Here is an 18,147-nt window from a genome sequence, read left to right as displayed (position 1 = left end):
AGTAACACCAGAAGGGAGCGGTATAAACTAAAATGTAATAGGAAAAAACATATATGTATATATATATATATATTTTTTTTTTTCTTATACTACAGCTTCCTCCCACATTCCAAAAATATGCATATTTGGTTTCCTGATGAAAATTGTCCATAGCTACTTATGAGGGAAATGTGTTAATCACTGGACCACCGTGCCAGCTTAGTCTATTAAACAAATTGACATGTTTAACTTGTTCCTGTCAAATTTATACATTAAAATAGAATCAAGTCTAACAAGATCCTCTGTCCCAACTTACATTTTTATTTCAGGAGCATCCCACCCACAGAGAAAATGCAGCTCACAGAAATAATACCATAGATGACCTCCTGTGCCCTCTTTCGGCCTTTATAAATACAAAGAACATTCCAATTTAGCCTTGGGTGAATTAGCAAGCTAGTGATTGTCACTTTCATCCCAGGTTGTGAAGCCTTTGCAAAGGCTTGCGTGAAGATTAGTGCACATCCCTAAAGCAAACACGCTGATAAATAAATGAGTGGAGTAAAGGGTGCAGGAGGCGGGGGCACGGTTGCTGTGTGTGTCCCCAGCTGTGTTTACCCATCTATGCACAGAACACCCAAGTAACCTAAAACTACTAGCACAGGGCTACAAGATAATCACAAAACTCAGATTGCAGCATTGCGATACAATTAAAAGAAATGTACGTCAAATCAAAACGAGGGAAAAAAGCAGAAGATCCTGCATATTGGTGTGTGGTAAGCAATATAGTAAAAAATAGTCTGCAAACAAATCCTGCATAGATAAACAAATGAATAGTGGGATAAGCGTTTTGAGGGCACAGAATTGCGAGTAATATAAAAAGTCTTGTGAATACGGTTTCAAGAGTTTACATTTAAACTGGCCGTCATTGTGTCTCACGTCCCAACCGCCGTTGCCCCTCAGCACCATTCAAAGCCTCTGCCCGCTGCACCAGCTGGCTGAGCTCCCCCGTCACCTTGGCAACGGGATGAGGAAGTTGCCCGGCTCCTCTGGCACAGTTGAAAGGCAGCCACTTCCTGATTGATTCTCTCTATCCATGCCGTCGTCGCTTTCCCGTTTGGTACTGGCGCCCAAAAAGCGCCCGACAAGCCGAAAGGGTGAACGCACTCTCCTCAGTATTAAGGGGGGGCTCAGGTTCAAATGGCCAAAACAAAAGCAGCATTCATTCATATGGCCGACTCTTTGTTGAGTGAGTTTGCTCACTTTGACAGTGGAAAAAGCCTCATAGACTCTTTGCAAAAGCGCTTGAATGCAGGATGAACGCCACGTTAAATAATGATGCAAGACGAGGAAACAGTTAGTTGTTGTTGTGAATGTGTGCATGGTTCAGCTAATTAACCGCCATTGTTTTCCCTGTCGGATAATGTGTCCCAAAAATGCAAATGTTCAACACCTGCTCTCAAACTTCGCAACCGCCTTTTACATGCGATGAACCGAGGTTCAGCGCCAAACGAGGGATATCCTGACACTAAAGCCTTCAGGAAAGCCCGAGATAACCAAAGGGTCAAAGTTCATCTTCACACCTCTGCGGGCCTGATTAAGCTTCCTGACAACCAAAAAAAACGCAAAAGAGTTGCAAAAGTCACACCTCCCTCCTGCAGGATGATTGCATCTCCTTTTCCAGCAAGTTGACTGATTCCCTCGCATGGAACCTGTATAAAAAAAAAAAAAAACAATGACTCCATTTAAAAAGCTACATTTGTTTTGAAATAGCTGCTTTGGTTGTACAAAAACTCTCCACGCCCCCGGAGGGGTCAACACACACACACACACACACCCAAAACATACACCCACACAGCGTGGATTGATGTGTGGCGGCTGGGGGGCCCGGATGGCGGCGGCTGTTGTGGTTTTGAGTGGCAGGCAGTGGAGGAGGGGGGCGCGTCTACAATGGATGAGCACTTTTGGAGGGAAATCAAACCTCCCGAGTCTGACTTCAGCTGAGGGTGAAGACGGAAAGCCATCGTCGCTCCCCCCCACACTGCACATTAAAAATAAATATAAAAACATTTAAAATTGAATTTAAATTAGGATTAGGACTAAATGGGATGTAATTAATGATCAATTAGTAAAGTAGAGTGATCAAGACACAAACGAAGAAGACTTTCACAGCTACTGTAAGGCAGGTTCATCATATTATCAAGTCAAAGGCACTTTTCCCAATCATCCCAGTAACATTCCCGAAACATTTTCACAATGCAAAACCTTCAGGGCAGTCAATGCAACCAGCAGGGGCACCAAGAAGTTACTTTGCCCCCCAACCTTGGACCACCGCACTGTTCCCCCTCCCCTCTCCACTAACTCCCCGAATGTCCCTTTGGGTCATGCTCTCAGGGTCACCAACCCCCTTAGCCAAAGACATACATAATGAGCTTGGGGCTAATTGGGTGTGTTTGCATGAGTATGAGTGTGAGCATGCCAAGACATGACGTACGTAATTCAAACTGGATTTCTTTGATGTATCGTGTGGTATGCTTCGGATAACGAGGCTAGACAGACTGAATGGCAAACAGACAGACAGGCTGTAAAACAAACAGATCGAAAGACGAACAGAAGGACAGGCTGCCCGCCGGACAAACAACGGGACAGTGGTCAGGTGAACGCAATTTTCCAATTGGTGTCCATTTGAAGTCAACCAAAAGCCAATTTCTCCACCTCAATCCGTCTTGTGCAAAGTCATGAAATTATCATCCTCTGACTAAACAATCGTTCTATTTGTTGCGGCGCAAACTTGCTGAATGCGGCTTGTCTTCATCCTGGATGTGTGTTGTCGGCAGATTCCAAATTGGACGGTAATCAGATCAGCGTGAGGGGTTCGACTAATGACCAATGACAAGCACTGAACCCTGGAGGAGAGGAGGAGTCGCAATGGTTCAGGGATTTGGGGGTCTGGGGGACTGACTTGGGGGGGGCTGGCGGGTCAAAGGTGGACCTTTCTGAGCCGCTCAATCGTAGCACCATTAAAAAGTTTCTTTCTGTGATACCTCCTTGTAGCATGGAGGTTCCAATTGACGGACCCGCCTCACCATAAACTCGACACTGGATTGTCCAACCGTGGAAAAGACAGTGAATGCAACATCAAATGGTCGGTGTATTAAAAAGATTCAAGATATTTATTGGATTGCATTCGTTTTATAAGATACTTTTAAAGTTGCGCTAGTGTGACTCCTTAAAACCAACGCTGTATACACTGGCGGAGTAAGACAGACAGAAAACTGTCCAATAAACTGACCAACAGACAAACCAACCAACCAATGGGGTGACCGACCAACCGACTGTCTTATAGATTAGATAGTCCTATGATTAGGAAACTTTATTCCCAACATTATCAATAAAATGAGGAGCTGGGGCAGTCCAAATTTAGGGATGCAGTTTCCCTCAAATCCGAGATGTGTTATGTCATGTGTAAAGTATGTCGTCTACGGGGACGTCCTGTCTACGAGCTTTGTTTTCCTACGCCTGCCGTCCAAATTTCCATCACAAACATCCTAACCCCGAGTGACCTTTTGCTTTCTGTCAGTGAAGAGGCCCTGATTAGCCTGCATACATGTGCAGATAGGCCCGAAATCCTCCAGGTCGAAATATGCAGGGGTGTGCGTGTGTGTGTGTGTGTGTGTGTGTGTGTGTGGAGGAGAAGCAAAAGCAAGTGCATGCACTCATGCGTACGTATGTGTGCATGCATGAATGTGTCAGCCAAATTCGGGACAATCCTCCATGCTCTAATTATTCAGCTCTTTCTTGCATCCGCTTTTCCGTCTTTGCTTCTCACCACAGTTGAGTGCAGAAAGAAAGAGAGCGCCCTCTTTTTTTTTTGGTAAGACTCATCAAGCCAAGCCAGCCTTTGCAGCGACTACTTTTATGCCCTTCATTCGTCACGCTCATGGAGTAAATGCAAGTGGAATGCAACTGTGAATAAAATAATGACATCCTCTTTGTAAATCGATATATATTTATCCAACTCTCATTTAGACAGAAACGAGACCCAGGACAAAGTTTGCATTGACAAATTTATAAAAAAAAAAAAAAGAATAAAAAAAAAAAAAAAAGAAGACACTTCATCAAAGCAAACAGTCAGGACGGTTCGTTTTCTCCCTAGTGCTATTCATCCACACCTGTTGTTTGCTTTCAAATCCACCTGCCTGCATGAGAATGTTGTCGCCTAATACCAACGCACCCTGAGGGATGCGTGAACTGATACCCCTGAAGAATGAGGTGCGCACGGCAGACAGGTGGGGGTTTGGTTGCTTGGGGGGGTTTACTCACCGATGGAGCCAGGGAGTCACCCGATTTTGGCGGCGCCCTCCAGTGTTCCCCAGTTTCCCTTAACAAAGGGCTCCTCACTGGCAGCACATTAGAAAAAAAAAAAGACAGGTTACAAAGATGAGCCGGGGGTGATTTTTTTTTTTTTTTTTTTTAGGTGCAGGTGGTAGTACCGCAAAGACGACGGCGGGGGCTTGGGGACGAGGGTCACCAAAGTAGACGGAATGGCGTTGATGAAAGATAATGTGAGATAAAAAGAAGGCTTCACATTCACATTTGGTGTGCAATTACGCTCATAGTCAGTGTCCGTTCAAACATGTCAATTGTCATCTGGTTCACTATCAAAATCCTCACAATTTACGTTTGAAAAAAATATCATTAAGATTAATCTTCGGTTACAAACTTCACAGCATCGGAGTCGTCTCTATTTTATGACGTCTCTAAGATGAAATTCAATCCACACGGACGGCGGCGAGCGTCACGCTGGACCGCCGTCCGCATTCTCCACAGGAAAAAAAAGCTGAGATTGAGCAGCTGTTGAGCTCTTCTTATTTTTTGTTTGCCGCAGGAAATGTGATCTGACCGTGTGTAATGTTAGAGGGGAGAGGCCAGTGGATGGGGATGCAGTCAAAGGGTTAGTCTGAGGGGCTGTCAGGGATATAATTCAGGATTACACACACACACGCAGACTACTGAATTAAGTCGTTCAGTAGTGTGTGAGAGAGAGATTCAGTAATGTGTGTGTGTGTCAGATATAATTGTGAATTGTGTCCCTGTATAGGTCAGTGCATTGGCATGTGTCCATTGTCTGCGCAGGCCCTTGTTGAAGGAGGGGGTCTTAAAGTTGAGCTCCAAGTCTGTTTGTGCATGTGTGCAGGAAGGCTAATTACATTGTGTACAGCCCGGGATGACCTTCGCTGACCACACTCAATTGCGAGGAGGAGGAGGGGATGAAGAATAGTCATGCAACAAAAGGAGGAAAAACTGAGCATGCATTCTTTTGGGCTTTTGCCGTTTGTTGCACTTTTGAGTATGCATGGGCGAGATTTGTGTCTACTTAAATGAGTCTGTCAGCGAAACAAGCGTGGAAAAAAAATGCTTACTGTTGCTTTGTCTCTGAAGCAGCTTTTAAATGGCCTCGGCCTCATTATGGTGCGCTATTGATTGGAAGGGGGGAGGATGACTTTTTTAGATAAGCTATCGGTGTGTTCGAATCAGATAAATAAAATGTCATTTACAATGATTAGGGATTTAAACACGGTTAAGTGAATATAATAAAGATAGGAAACAAATAGATAACACAATCACTAAAGTAATTTCAGGTGAATTTGAAGTCTCAAATATGTTTACATTCATTAGTAAAGAATGAGGGAAATGAGAGAGAAATTGTGTAGAACTTAGCTACGTTTAAAAAAATACTGTATTGTAATGTAACATATTTTTTCAAATTAATTTAATAAAATATACATCATAAAGAATCATAATGATTATTGTAATGATCAAGGAATTTGTAGTTGGTGTTTCCAAAAGTAGAGTCTAAAAAAAAAAATCTGTTTGATTTGACTTTTTTTTTTACCCCAAAATGCCTTATTATATCGACATCTAACACATCAATTATTAAACGATTCCTCAATGAATGATTACAATATCAAGGGCAAATTGGATAATTGCTGAATTGATGAAGGAATGATAAAGTTTACGAGGTTGTAAGAATATTTAGGCGCCTTCCTACTTTTAAATAATGAACTTACACGGGGGGACCAATTTTAGGAACCATTTTGCCCGCCAGAATGCTGCATCTGGCCTGACCGCCAAAATTTCCAGCCTTTGTCGTCTCCTCCATTGTGTTCCGATAACGCCTATTCAAATGTGGACGTGGTGGGCAACGCCAACATCTGTCTTCCTTGTGGACATATGCAAAACACTTGGACTGGCCATTGTCCATTTTTGGAGGGACCCTGCGTCTTAAGTTAAGTTTCCCTCCAAATCGATCCGGCCAATTAGAAGCAGTGGTGGGGGAAGGGCAGCCTCGCAAAAAGCTAAAGACTTCTCAGACAGCGGTGAACCTCTGTCTGACCCCCCCACCGCACCCAGCTGGGCTCAAACAACAGCTTCTACTGAGCCCCCCCGGCAAGCCCGAGGCTGGCCTGGAGATCACAATGCACTCAGCTGGATTACAAAACTCGCAATGGTGAGTCTCCCCCTCTAATGAGACCCGTAAACGGGAAGTGAAAGGAGAAGCGACGACGACACAAGCAGGTTTCCCTCCAAAAGGAAACAAAGAAAGGACAACACTCGGCATGACGATGTGGGAGTCAATCATGAGCAGCTTCATAATTTGAGATGACCTGGAACAGCGTTTCAGTATTGATTGTGTAACGAGCGATGATGAGACGGAAAAAAAAAAAACGTGGTAGTCAGTTTGAGAGCATTTCTTTCAGTTGTGTGTATGCATGAGAGCGTTTCATTTAGTTGTGAGAGCGTTTCAGAAGTGTAGGTGTGACAGCGGTGAATGTGAGAGTTTCTGTAGTGCGCATGAGAGTCTTTCAGTAATTTGTGTGTGATGGTATTTTGAAAGTGTAGGTGGGAGTGTTTGAGAAGTGTGTGAGAGCGTTTATGTGGACCACGTTAGTTGGAAAAGTAGTGTGTATGTCAGATAAGTGAGAGGGTTGTGTGAGAGCATTTATGAGGACCGTGTGAGAGTCTTTCAGTAATTTGTGTGTGACTGTATTTCAGTAGTTTTAAAAGTGTAGGTGGGAGTGTTTGAGTAATGTGTGAGAGCGTTTATGTGGACCGTGTTAGTTAGAAAAGTATGTGGATGTCAGTTAAGTGAAAGTGTTGTGTGAGAGCATTTAAGTAGACCGTGTGAGTGAAAAAAGTAATTTGTTCGCTAGGGTTTCTTTAGTGTGTGAGAGGATTTCAGTTTGCGTATGAGAGCATTTCAGTACAGTTTTGAGAGAGTTTCAGAAGTGTATGAGAGTGTTTCAGTAGCGCAATGAGAGTATTTTTGTGTTGTGTGTTTCCGTAGTGAGTATAAGAGCTTTTCAGTAGTAAGCATGAGAGCATTTCATTTAGTATGTCTGAGAACATTTCAGACAAGTAAGAATGAGAGTGTTTCAATAGTTGAGAGAACATTTCAGAAGTGGGCAAGAGAGCCTTTCGATTATGTGTGTGTGAGAGGTCCCTGGTGGCCCCTTGCTAACGAGCTAACCCGGCGCTAATGTACGCCACGTGCTCATTTTAATCTGGCAGCAATCAACTTCTTTGAAGACTCACCAGAAACTTCCCATACAGTTTTTTTTTTCTCCTCCTTCAATTATTCCCAATCTGGCGGGCAAAAAAAAGAATGCGGACATAGCGCCGGCGGCGTTATGTGAAGAACCACTTAAAAGACTTGGCACTGTTTACTTTTCAGCTAAACGGCTCCCGCATGTGCTTCGCATGCGGAGGAATGCCGGCATCAAACGAAAAAGCTTGTTTCGTTTTGTTTGTATAGGCATAAATAATTCATACCGAAGCCAAATTTAGAACTAAACGGAATTTGATTTGGTAAACGTGTCTTTGTTTACTGGTAAATCATTAAAAGATCTTAAGATCTAAAAAACTTTCGTGAACAGGCTTTTTTTTTTGGCATAATTTCTCGTCACCTCCATGTTGGAATTACACATTTACAGCGGTTATAAAAAGTCTACACACCCTGTTAAAATGCCTTTTTTGTGATACAAGACCATGATAAATCATTTCAGTTCTTTTTCTACTATAAATGTGGCGTCTAAACCAGTAAACTGCAATAAATAGAAAAAAAAAATTTAAAGCTGGGAATCTTATTTGACCAGGGGTGTATCGACTTTTTGCAATAGACTTAATTAGAAATGAACGTCTTAAGAAATAATTTGAATCATTGTGGTGAGGACATGTAAACTTTTCCAACTATAAATACACTTTCTACAAAGTAAAACAACCAATCAAAGTTTTTTGCCAGTTTAAACTAAATGCTGATTTTTTTTTTTAAATATAATAAATGCACCAAATTTCAACTGTATGGTTTCACAATTTTTTGAAAGGACCTCTTGTGTCAAGAAATTTCCCGTTTCAGAATTTTGGACACCTGCAGCCTGCCTCGTTCCTTCATTCTGCAAATGGACTGTCCCGGGGGGCACACAGCTGTGACCTCTGAACCCAGACGCTATAATTAGGTTATATATAGAGCTGACGGATGCATAAAGTGGGAAAAAAAGTCAAAGGGTAGTGCAGCGTAGGCCCTGACAAGACGTCCCAAGTGGAAAAGTAGTTTTAAAGAGACTGAAATATACGCTTTGACAATAACGAATGAGTAAAGTAAAACCGCCACTGATTAAGCGACATTTTCAAGGATAGAAAGTTGAATAAACCAACTGAGAGATTTGTGTGAAAAAATGCTGAGGAAAGTCTACGTCAATGTCAAATTAAGAGAATGTAGATTTTGAGATCATTTTTTTTGGTTATTTTTAAATACACCACAATGATTAAAAAAAATAAAGAAAAATTATTTTATATAATAATATTTGGAGATAAAAACCACAACATTTTGAGTTGGGATCCCAAATGGAGAAGATAAAAAGCACACATGCGAGTATTGTGACAGTGAAGCTAAGTGATCTATTACATGTTTGGAAAAGCATTAAAGAGCGTTCTCATGGCGTCTGTGCGCGTTTCCAGCTGCGTTTGCCATCCAGTCTTTCTGTTTATCCGCTGCCTTGCGTTCACGTTCCCGCTGGGTTTTACGCTAAAATACCCCCACGCACTCACACGAGTTGAGATGGGAGGCAAAAAATAATAATTTACGGTCAAACAAACAAACGCGCATCAGGATCCTGAGAAAGCGCAATGAGAAAGTAGGTGTCACTTTTCACGTGTGACTCTCACGGTGGGGGACTCGGGGAGGAAATGTCAGCAAAAATCAGGGGTGGGAGTAAATCATAAGTCTTAACCTTCAAGTTTCAAGAAAGTCCCAATTTACAAAAACTAAACACGAAGCTACCTTAATGCGAATACATAATGCGAAACATTATTTCAACAAACCGGTGCAGAAACATTTTTTAGACATTACAGTACTCACAGTCATATATTCTTTATCCTCCGCAAGGACCAGAGACAAGCTGAGGCATCCATACTGTCTCGATGTCCATGTACACGTCTGGCTCTTTCATTCGGGCCCAGGTGCACAATAGTTAACTGATGCAAACTGGTACAAAAAACACACACAAAAAAACATGTTATAAAATGTGTTTTTTTTTTTTTTTTTAGGAGACTGGAACATATTAATGGCATTTCCATTCATTTCAATGGGGAAAGCTTATTTGAGATAATGTGCTTTAAAATAATTCTCAACTATATTTATAAATACAAGTGTCGCTATGGTTAGAAAGCAGAACGTAGTGTCTCTGTCGCCAAAAATCACCGGGCGTTGACAATGACGCGGGTGTGTAAAATGTTCATTGGTTTTCCCATGACCGAAGCAAGCAGGCCAAACAAAAAAAGACGCGAAACAAGCAGTCAAGGTTTGCCGCCAATGTGCAGGAATGCTGATTATCGGCACGCTGCGACAAGATCTCATTACCAGCAGATAGATAGATGACTCAGTGCTGGAAAACAAACAGCAGCCACGCCAGATCAGACGGATTAGCGCAGAGGTGCCATGGGAAGCGAGCCAACAGTCATGGGAAACGGAGAGGCTGTGTGCATGTTTGCACTGGACACCTTTGAATGGTCCTAATTTTGAGTTCACATCTGATTTTTTTTTTTTTTTTAAAGCAAGCAGGTGGGCAAGGTCAGATGGTCGTTGAGGTTAAGAATTTTTTGTTTTTTTTATAATAATGAAGTAAAATATATTTGTAATAATATTTGATTAGTCTGCATGTATTTCTAACTTACTAAAAAAATTAATTTTTAAATTATATCAAATATAATCCATTATTTAAAAAAAAAAACAAAGACAAAATGGACAAAAAAATGTTAACACGTCCATGCGATCTATATAAAATACAATACTACTAAAAAAAAAATCCTAATTTCTAAACGGTGTAGGTCACTACTTGATCATATTGATAATTAATTTAATTAACAAATTTAAAACCATAATTATGCAAAATATATAAAAATATGGTGTTATAATGTGAATATAAATAAAAATTAAAACAATTCACACATTTAAATGTTTGGTTAAGTTATATGAAAACTAGTTATTTAATTATTTAAAAATCTGTATTTAATATTACTATGTATGTCAACCAATTTTATTTGTAAGGATAAATGAATAAAAGCTTAACATAAAGTGAATAAATAAAACAACTATCAGTCCATTGTGCAAAAATAAAAACGAGACTTCTGACCATGCAAACGCTTAAGACCTAATTAAAGAACAGTGGGGGCCGCTTTCGTCCCGCCGGCCATCCTTTTCCCACCCTTGCTCTTTAAACTTCCCACAATGATTCTTTGGGAATGTTCCAACAAGAAGCGCAAAGGGAAAGTTACACATATGTCAAGGTCCCATAAACACTGTTGACACCACACTGTTACTACATCCTCCCCATGTTTGCACTCACACACACACACACGTACGCACGCAAACACACACGCTGGAGTCCAGAACGCTGAGTAAATACACAAACGTCTCACGCTTAAACGTCAACTCTCGTATGTGTACAGCGGCGCTGTTTGAAGACGTTGCCATTGGCGGCCAGGTGAGACTGAAAGCTGAACAAGTGGACCATGGTGGGAATCTGCTACTGTGTTGCAGTTTGTGTGTGTGTGTGTGTGTGTGTGCGTTTGCGAGTGTGTCACGGAATGCAGTCAAAAGCAGCATTGTTCTGGACACCGAGCAAAAAAGACATGAAAGTTTGTTTCTGGTTTGGATTGCATACAAATGGAAAATGAAGCACAATGGCTGTTGCATCACTGTATTAATGCGGAGAAAATTTCCTGTTGATAAAATATATTGAGCGGATAAAAATGATTAACGAATGGCGTGTTGTGAAATATTTTGTCCCAAAGGATGACCTTAATTCAAGAACACTGATAAATTTAGTCAAGTTAGTAATCCATGCACTTGCTTGCCATCCCAGCGTAGTCCATCACCGAGTTTTGACATTAATGGATTCATTTTTCCAGCCCCACGTCTGCGCTTTGCTTTGAAATGGCCCGCAGGAACACAAACCTCCGTCCTGCCGGAGACAATAAAGCAGCTGGATTTCTGCACATGTGCCTTTGTCCCCGGCCCAGCCGCCTTGTCATAACTCCATCTACGGGTCTTGACTTTCATCACACACGCCGACGACCAAAAGTCAGTAACTCTGCGAGATGGATGGAGCTATTTCCACAAAAGAATATTTCATTTGCTTCTAAATACCTCAGCATGAAGGCGAGACGCAGCAGGGGCGAAGGTCACCACACCAGAGGAGGACCAGTCACCAACGCCGTCGCGCTTATCTGAAAATAAGATTAGCATTATTGAACCGGGAGCAGGGCCTTTGTTTGCTTATTGGATTTTTAAGTCGAGCTTTAAGATAACATGCATACAATTCTTCGCATAGGTGGCAGGCACACCTTAATACAGATTTTCATTGAGTTTCTATTTGTCCGAGTAAAATGTTAGAAGCTATTTTGGGCCTTGAGCTTCGAATGTTTGTAAAACCCTGACATAAAAATAAAGAGTATGTATGATCATTAGGCTCATGCATTTTACACTTGCAGAATCTAATGCAATCAAAATTTTACAAACAATAACGCTCACGTTTGCTTGGCACTGTCAGAAAGGTATACATATAACAATGAGTTTATTATTAAGAATTCATTTTTGTGCATTACACATCTATTACACATATACAAGGACAAATATTAGAAACACCTGTTGGGATTTTTTTTGTGGAGAATTGTAACATACTTGTGCACTGTCACTCTTTCTTCAGGTCACACCACATAACCCCCTCGTCCGGAGTCCCAAGCTCCCCCCCAGTCCTCACCACCACCACCTCCAAACTCCACCCTTCCCCCTCCCACTTTTGAGAGTGGTTTAAAGTTTCCTGCCTCAGCCTCTGATTGGTGGCTCAAGTTTTCTTTAGGGGGAATAAACTTTGGTGCTTGAGTCAGTGCGGAGCAGACAGACAGGCGGTTGGGTCAGTCAGTCAGTCAGTTAGGAGACACATTCTCTTATCTGAAGAGGATGCAACACTATGGCTGTGAAGTCAGATAACATTAGATTGGTTTTATAAAGGAGCACAGATTTGGATTATTTTTTGATAGTTTTTCTTATTTTAAAAAGTCAGTCATACTTGGAGATGCATCTTTTGGGGATTTACACCATTTGGATTTTATTCCACGCAGCTCTGTGCAACTATTCAGAGGATCAGTGCAGCTGGAGAGGAAGGCAAGTATTTCACATAAACGCATTTTTTTTTTAATGAAATAGGATTTACAGGTGGTTGGTTTGTGGATGCGCACGTTGCAGGACAGTGCTCGTCTGCCCACAACATGTTAAGACGTGTTGCCATTAGGGGCAATCTAAATGTTTTCAAGTCCCTGGCGTGGTGGAGGGGCTTGACTACAGGAGGCCTCCAGGGTCCAGACACACAGGAGACGGAGGGGATTAATGTGAACACGAACTCTGCATGCAGTGCAGGACTAGTAATAATATTCCCACTGTTATATTTTGGAATTGGGGGGAGGGGTGGGGTGGTCGGGAGTGACTGCTCTTGTATGTTAAGAGTAAGGCTGTACTTCACAAACTTGCCAACAGGTGGTGCTTTCCCTCAGTAGTTCTTAATTAAGATTCCTAAAGTTGAATTTTGACGTAGTCTGGGAAGGATCACATGTCGTGACTTATTTCACCAGCAAATCATAAAAAAATACATCATTAAATGATATTAAAGCTAAAAAGTCGAAGTTGAAACTTTGAATTTCCAGGCACATTTATTTTAATGGGTAGCATGGTGAGCAAGTGGTTAGCAAGTCTGTCTCGCAGTTTGCTCGGTCTGGGTTTGAATCTCACCTCTGGCCATCCTGTGTGAATGTTCATTAAAAACATGTTATTAACTCTCGCTAACACAAAGTTGAAATTTTGAATATGAAGGTATATGTGTTTTAAATGAGCCGCATGGCGTTGAAGTGGTTAGCAAGCCCACCTCACAGTTCTGTAGTCCCGGGTTTGAATTTTAGCTTTGACCTTCTTGTGAGGAGTTTGCATGTTCTCACGTTTTCACATATCTTCTTTTCAGTGGTTTGTCCCAGCAGCAAGGCAGCGTGGAGCAGATCTCCCTCCACTGCTCCGAGGGCACCCTGGACTGGCTGTACCCCAAAGGAGCCCTTCGCCTCACCCTGTCCCCCCGCCTGCCCTCCGTGGCGGTGGGCCCCGGCGGCGGGGGCGGTGGCTCGGGCCTCATCACGGCCTGCGTCAAGCCCTCGGAGCACTTCCACGGCGCCCAGCTCTACCTGGAGAGGGACGGCGTGCTGGAGCTGCTGGTAGGGGACCGGCCAGAGTCGTCCCCCCCGCCGAGGGTGCGCTGTTTTAGCCGCCAGCCGGGGGAGAAGGTGGCTCTCTTCATGCAAGCGACGCCTCACCAAGACATCAGCCGGCGCATTGCGTCCTTCCGATATGAGCTAAGGGGGGACTGGACAGCGCGCCTGTCACTTGACTCCAACCAGATCAGTACTGTTGGTGAGTTGGTCAACCATTCACTCATCCCTTTCTCTTAAATTTAGCTGCACAAAAAAAAAAAAAACACTTAAATTAATCTTATATAAGTCACTGATCTCTTTTTATATAAACCCTTACCTACCTTACCTTTTTGGTTGTGTTTTTGGGGGAATGTTGAAACGGATTAATGGCACTTCCATTCATTTCAATGGCAAACGATGATTTGAGACACAAGTGCACACCCCAGGTGTCGCTGTTTTAACTCAAGTTCCTGCATTCTGATTGGGAAATGCGTGAGTCCCAACCCACAGTGATGATAGATTATTCTCCCAAAACCTCATAACCCCTCATTGATAATTCCGAGCAGGCCTCAGTGAGCTCATTGCAGTTTCCAGGAGGAAGTGGGCAAACTTTCCCTAGACTAGAGGCATGTTGGTTTGGAGCTGGAGAAGTGGGGAGGAGCAGGGAGTGAGGTGGGGAATGGGGATGGAGTGGGGTGGGGGCTACAAAAGCTCAGTATGTGGGTCTTTCTCCAGAGTCCACAGCTCTTTGAATGCGTGCCGCTGAAACATTCTGGGATTACTGCCGTCTCCTAGGCAACAGAGGCCTCTCCCCAGCTGAGATGCTCCGCTCTTTTGTTGAGCTGCCTCGCTGTGGGTAGACTTGTCTGAAGCCAGAGAGCGACAGCCTCCCCCTTCCCCCCTCAGCCGTTCACATTAAGTTTGCTTTGGGACTGGAGAGGAAGGAATCTCATTTATCAAGAAGGGTCTCACTGTGGAGAATGTGCGGGGTGGGATAGGGGCCTCCAGTCAACCACAAGAAACTACTACTAAAAAAAAAATTAAAAATTGCAATAAATTAAAATGTAAAGTTCAAAATGTTGGAGTAAAATGTTACGTATTTCAAATGTATTAAGAAAGAGAAATGATAAGGTATGTTTTGGAAATGTGACAGGTGGTTAACAATTTTGACCTCAAAATTGTATTGGCCTTGCAAATTGAGGCAGATAAACTTAGATTTCAGAGTTAAAGATAAAATCAAAAATCTAAGTTGGTCTGACTTGATTTTGACCTAAAGGCAGACCGAAATGATATTTTTCTTACTTTTCCTTTCCAATCAAGAAAAGTGTTGATTCAAAAGTCCTGTGTAAGATCATTTTGTGTGCTACTCTCAATTTGCATGAATTAAAATTAGAAATTGCATTTTTTTTCTCACACTATTTAAAGTACAAGTTGTCCTCTTTTTTTTTTTTATGACTATGATTGCCTGTCTCAAACATATCTTTGAAGTCTAGTCCAGCTCTCTCTCTTGTGGCTTTGTCGAGGTGTGACTGCAGACACCCAGGAAGGTTTTAGGGTGGGGAGGCGGGTGGGTGGGGGGAATTTTGTGCAGTGCAGAGAACCGTGCACCTTTAAAGCCTCAACTGTAAAAGTAGCAGCTGTCTGTTAGTGGTTGGTCCTTCCTTTCTTTGTTGCGCACATTCCTCAACATGTGTGCTTTTCATCTTGATTTCCTGATTAGTATGCACTGTACGTGTTTTTAAAAAGATTTATGCGATCTCACTAAGTGATTCTCCCCCTGTTCCCTCCTCAGAAGCGTGCAGACCCTGCAACGACACGGAGATCCTCATGGCCGTGTGCACCAGTGACTTTGGTAAGTTACGCAGCGTCACATTGGGAATTTTCACCTTGAATTAAAACGAAAACCAGACCACCAAAAGATCATGCAAAGCCGTGAGAAAAAAAATAAATCTGTAAATCAGTTAGAAGTGCAAAACTTCAACCCCCCTAAGCGTGACTTTCACAAAAAACACTCCTGAAGCCACTGAAGTGTGCTAATCCTGGCTCTTTAGGGAATTACTAATCCATTGGTTCAGATTGAGCTATCAGGCAACTATCTATGCCAGTGATGTATAGTGACAAACGGAAATAACTATTTCACGTTATGGCGGAAGGTATAAGCAACCTGTGGATTCACCTATTGCAGTTCATATGACAGAATGGTAGATTTGTGTTTTGCTAATGTGGTAGGTAAGAAGGAAGGAAGGAAGGACTCAAGAAATTATGGAAGAAAAAAAATGAAGGAAGGGTCTCACCGGTAATTTTAGCGCTTAAACATGGAGAAATCCACATCCGGACTTGGTGAGCCCACTTGCTTCCATTAAACTTTTGAGAATGATCACAAATGGGGATGACTGATAATCTACGTCGATGACCTGCGCAGAATTTCAGCAGACAAAATGTCATTAGAAAGGAGAAATACACTTGGTGCATATGTCGAAAGATAGTAAGCTAAACCTGTGTTCAGTTGGTCTCGTGTTAACGACTTCTCGTGTCTTGCTTCTCCACAGTGGTGCGAGGCAACATCAGGTCCGTGGAGGAGGATGAGAACCTCCGCGCCGCGATCATCAAGGTTGGCGCCACGCGGGTCTTCCGCCAAAAGTACGCCCTCTTCACCGGCAGCAGCCGCGTGGCCGCTCGGGGGGACATCCGCACCCTTCTGCAGTGCGGCGTCAAACCGGGTCCCGGCAGCTTCCTCTTCACCGGTCGGGTCCACTTCGGCGAGGCCTGGCTGGGTTGCGCACCTCGCTACAAGGACTTCCTGCAGGCGTACACCACGGCCAAAGCCGCCCAGCAGATTCCTTGCGAACTTCCCGTGGACTGAGCTTGAAACTTTGTCGCTGCTTGTCTACGACGCAGAACTGAGGCGGAACGGAACGGAACGCCTGGTCGGCCTGCTTCGAGTTGTGGGGAAAAAACCATGCCGGGCCCCTTTAGGTGCCGTGAAAAATGGATTTTCCCCCAACGCCATTTCAGTGCAATAACAGCTCGCGGAGCTGTGAGGTCAGCATCCTGGTTGCCATGGAGAATAGAAACATTTTATTTTGGGGTGAATTCAAGTTCAACCAGCGGCGTGCCCTGCATTTGGTACCTGAGCAACACTGCGCCACTTACATCATAAGGAGCAGTTCAGAAAGAAAATTTTGCTACGATGTACCAATCAAAAAAAAAAAAAAGCTGCTGTTATTTTTCGACAGCGAGTTGCCCCTCTGAGGCCAATTTGAAATCCAATTGGTTAAAGAAACCCTTATTACTTATGTAGTTTAAGTGGGCCAGCAGAACTGATTCTGAAGGCTCTGGGCAGATTAAATTGACATGGCAACACAGAGGCTGAAATACGATTGGACGAAAAAAAATTCTAACGTCCATGAGGAAAAAGAAGAACATACGGAATAAATGAATACAATTTCACAGATCAAATATGAAACTTTAGACTCCCATTGTGAGTCACTGAAACTCAGGGAATGTCTGGAAATTAACTAAGCGGGGACAAGAAAAATACTTCCCAGCAGTCAAACGAGTTTTAGTAGGTTACATGAGCGGAGGATGGAGATTTGAAGTAATGCACTGAGTAAAAGAAAGGGAATAAATTGCGATGCTGCAAACACTTAAAAACCAAAAAATCTAAAAAAGCAAATATATGTAGCACACAGGTGCAGCTAAGAATTTAATATATGTGCATACAGATATTGTAAGCATGTACAGTAATAATAAGGCAGTGACGAGTTGCCTCATTCTGACAAGTTTTTTTGTCAATCAGATGGAAATAAGTCTATGATGGAACTGGTGACAAAATGTTTTCAAATCAAGAAAGCAAGCAAAAATGGAGAAAAGTAAAAAAAAATATATATACAAAATGCTTATATGCACTATCAATGACGAGATCGTACCAAATGACTTTTAAGTGCCGAAGTCTTAAGAACTGCCATTTGCTGTGTATATGTGAATATAAAAATGTGAATATGTGCATAAGAAATTCTAAATAAGTATTGTTGATGTTTTTTTTATGTTCTGTCAGTTTGTGTCATTCAAATATACTTAAAAAAAAAACTCAATAGATGTGTGCTTGTTTTATTGCAATGACAAAACATGAATCGATCCATGGACAAAGCCAGTTAAAAGGTTCAGTTCTCGCTCAAGGGTAAAGCTTTCTCACGCATAAGTCACTTTGAGAAGCCCTGAAAGGCTCGCAACTAGAAGGCCATCAAGATTTAGGGAGTGTGTGAGCGTGTGTGTGTCTATGTCTGTGCGTGCGTGTTGGAAAACAGAGGTTGGAATTCTGTTGTCCTCGCTCTGCCATTTTCAGGAGCCAGGAAGCAATAAATTGCCATCAAGCGAACA

At 42.6% G+C, this 18,147-nt stretch overlaps 1 protein-coding gene and 1 long non-coding RNA gene across 2 annotated transcripts; one reads left to right on the top strand and one right to left on the bottom strand.

Moving 5' to 3' along the window:
• Positions 1-431: 431 nt before the first annotated feature.
• Positions 432-17,145, bottom strand: LOC148317339 (uncharacterized). Its single transcript, XR_015840080.1, has 5 exons — positions 16,062-17,145; positions 11,684-11,763; positions 9,395-9,520; positions 4,300-4,376; positions 432-1,688 (listed from the first exon to the last, which is right to left on the bottom strand). It is a non-coding gene; the product is annotated as an uncharacterized LOC148317339 (long non-coding RNA).
• metrn (meteorin, glial cell differentiation regulator) lies at positions 12,393-17,861 on the top strand. Its single transcript, XM_088285174.1, has 4 exons — positions 12,393-12,700; positions 13,548-13,987; positions 15,560-15,619; positions 16,317-17,861. The coding sequence occupies exons 1-4, from the start codon at positions 12,612-12,614 to the stop codon at positions 16,628-16,630; spliced, it is 903 nt and encodes a 300-aa protein (XP_088141300.1). The 5' UTR covers positions 12,393-12,611; the 3' UTR covers positions 16,631-17,861.
• The last annotated feature ends 286 nt before the right edge of the window (positions 17,862-18,147 follow it).

Source organism: Idiotropiscis lumnitzeri, chromosome 20, assembly GCF_059441095.1.
Source record: "Idiotropiscis lumnitzeri isolate Australia: NSW breed Sydney's pygmy pipehorse chromosome 20, RoL_Ilum_1.0, whole genome shotgun sequence".
Classification (NCBI taxonomy): domain Eukaryota; kingdom Metazoa; phylum Chordata; class Actinopteri; order Syngnathiformes; family Syngnathidae; genus Idiotropiscis; species Idiotropiscis lumnitzeri.
Note: the sequence above shows the minus strand (reverse complement) of the source record. Positions and strands in the feature narration are given on the sequence as shown.

Coding starts and splice junctions, on each gene's coding strand:
- metrn (XM_088285174.1), top strand. CDS start 12,612: ATGCATCTTTTGGGGATTTACACCATTTGGATTTTATTCCACGCAGCT. Junction 12,701..13,547: donor CAGTGCAGCTGGAGAGGAAG/GCAAGTATTTCA, acceptor TCTTCTTTTCAG/TGGTTTGTCCCAGCAGCAAG. Junction 13,988..15,559: donor CAACCAGATCAGTACTGTTG/GTGAGTTGGTCA, acceptor TTCCCTCCTCAG/AAGCGTGCAGACCCTGCAAC.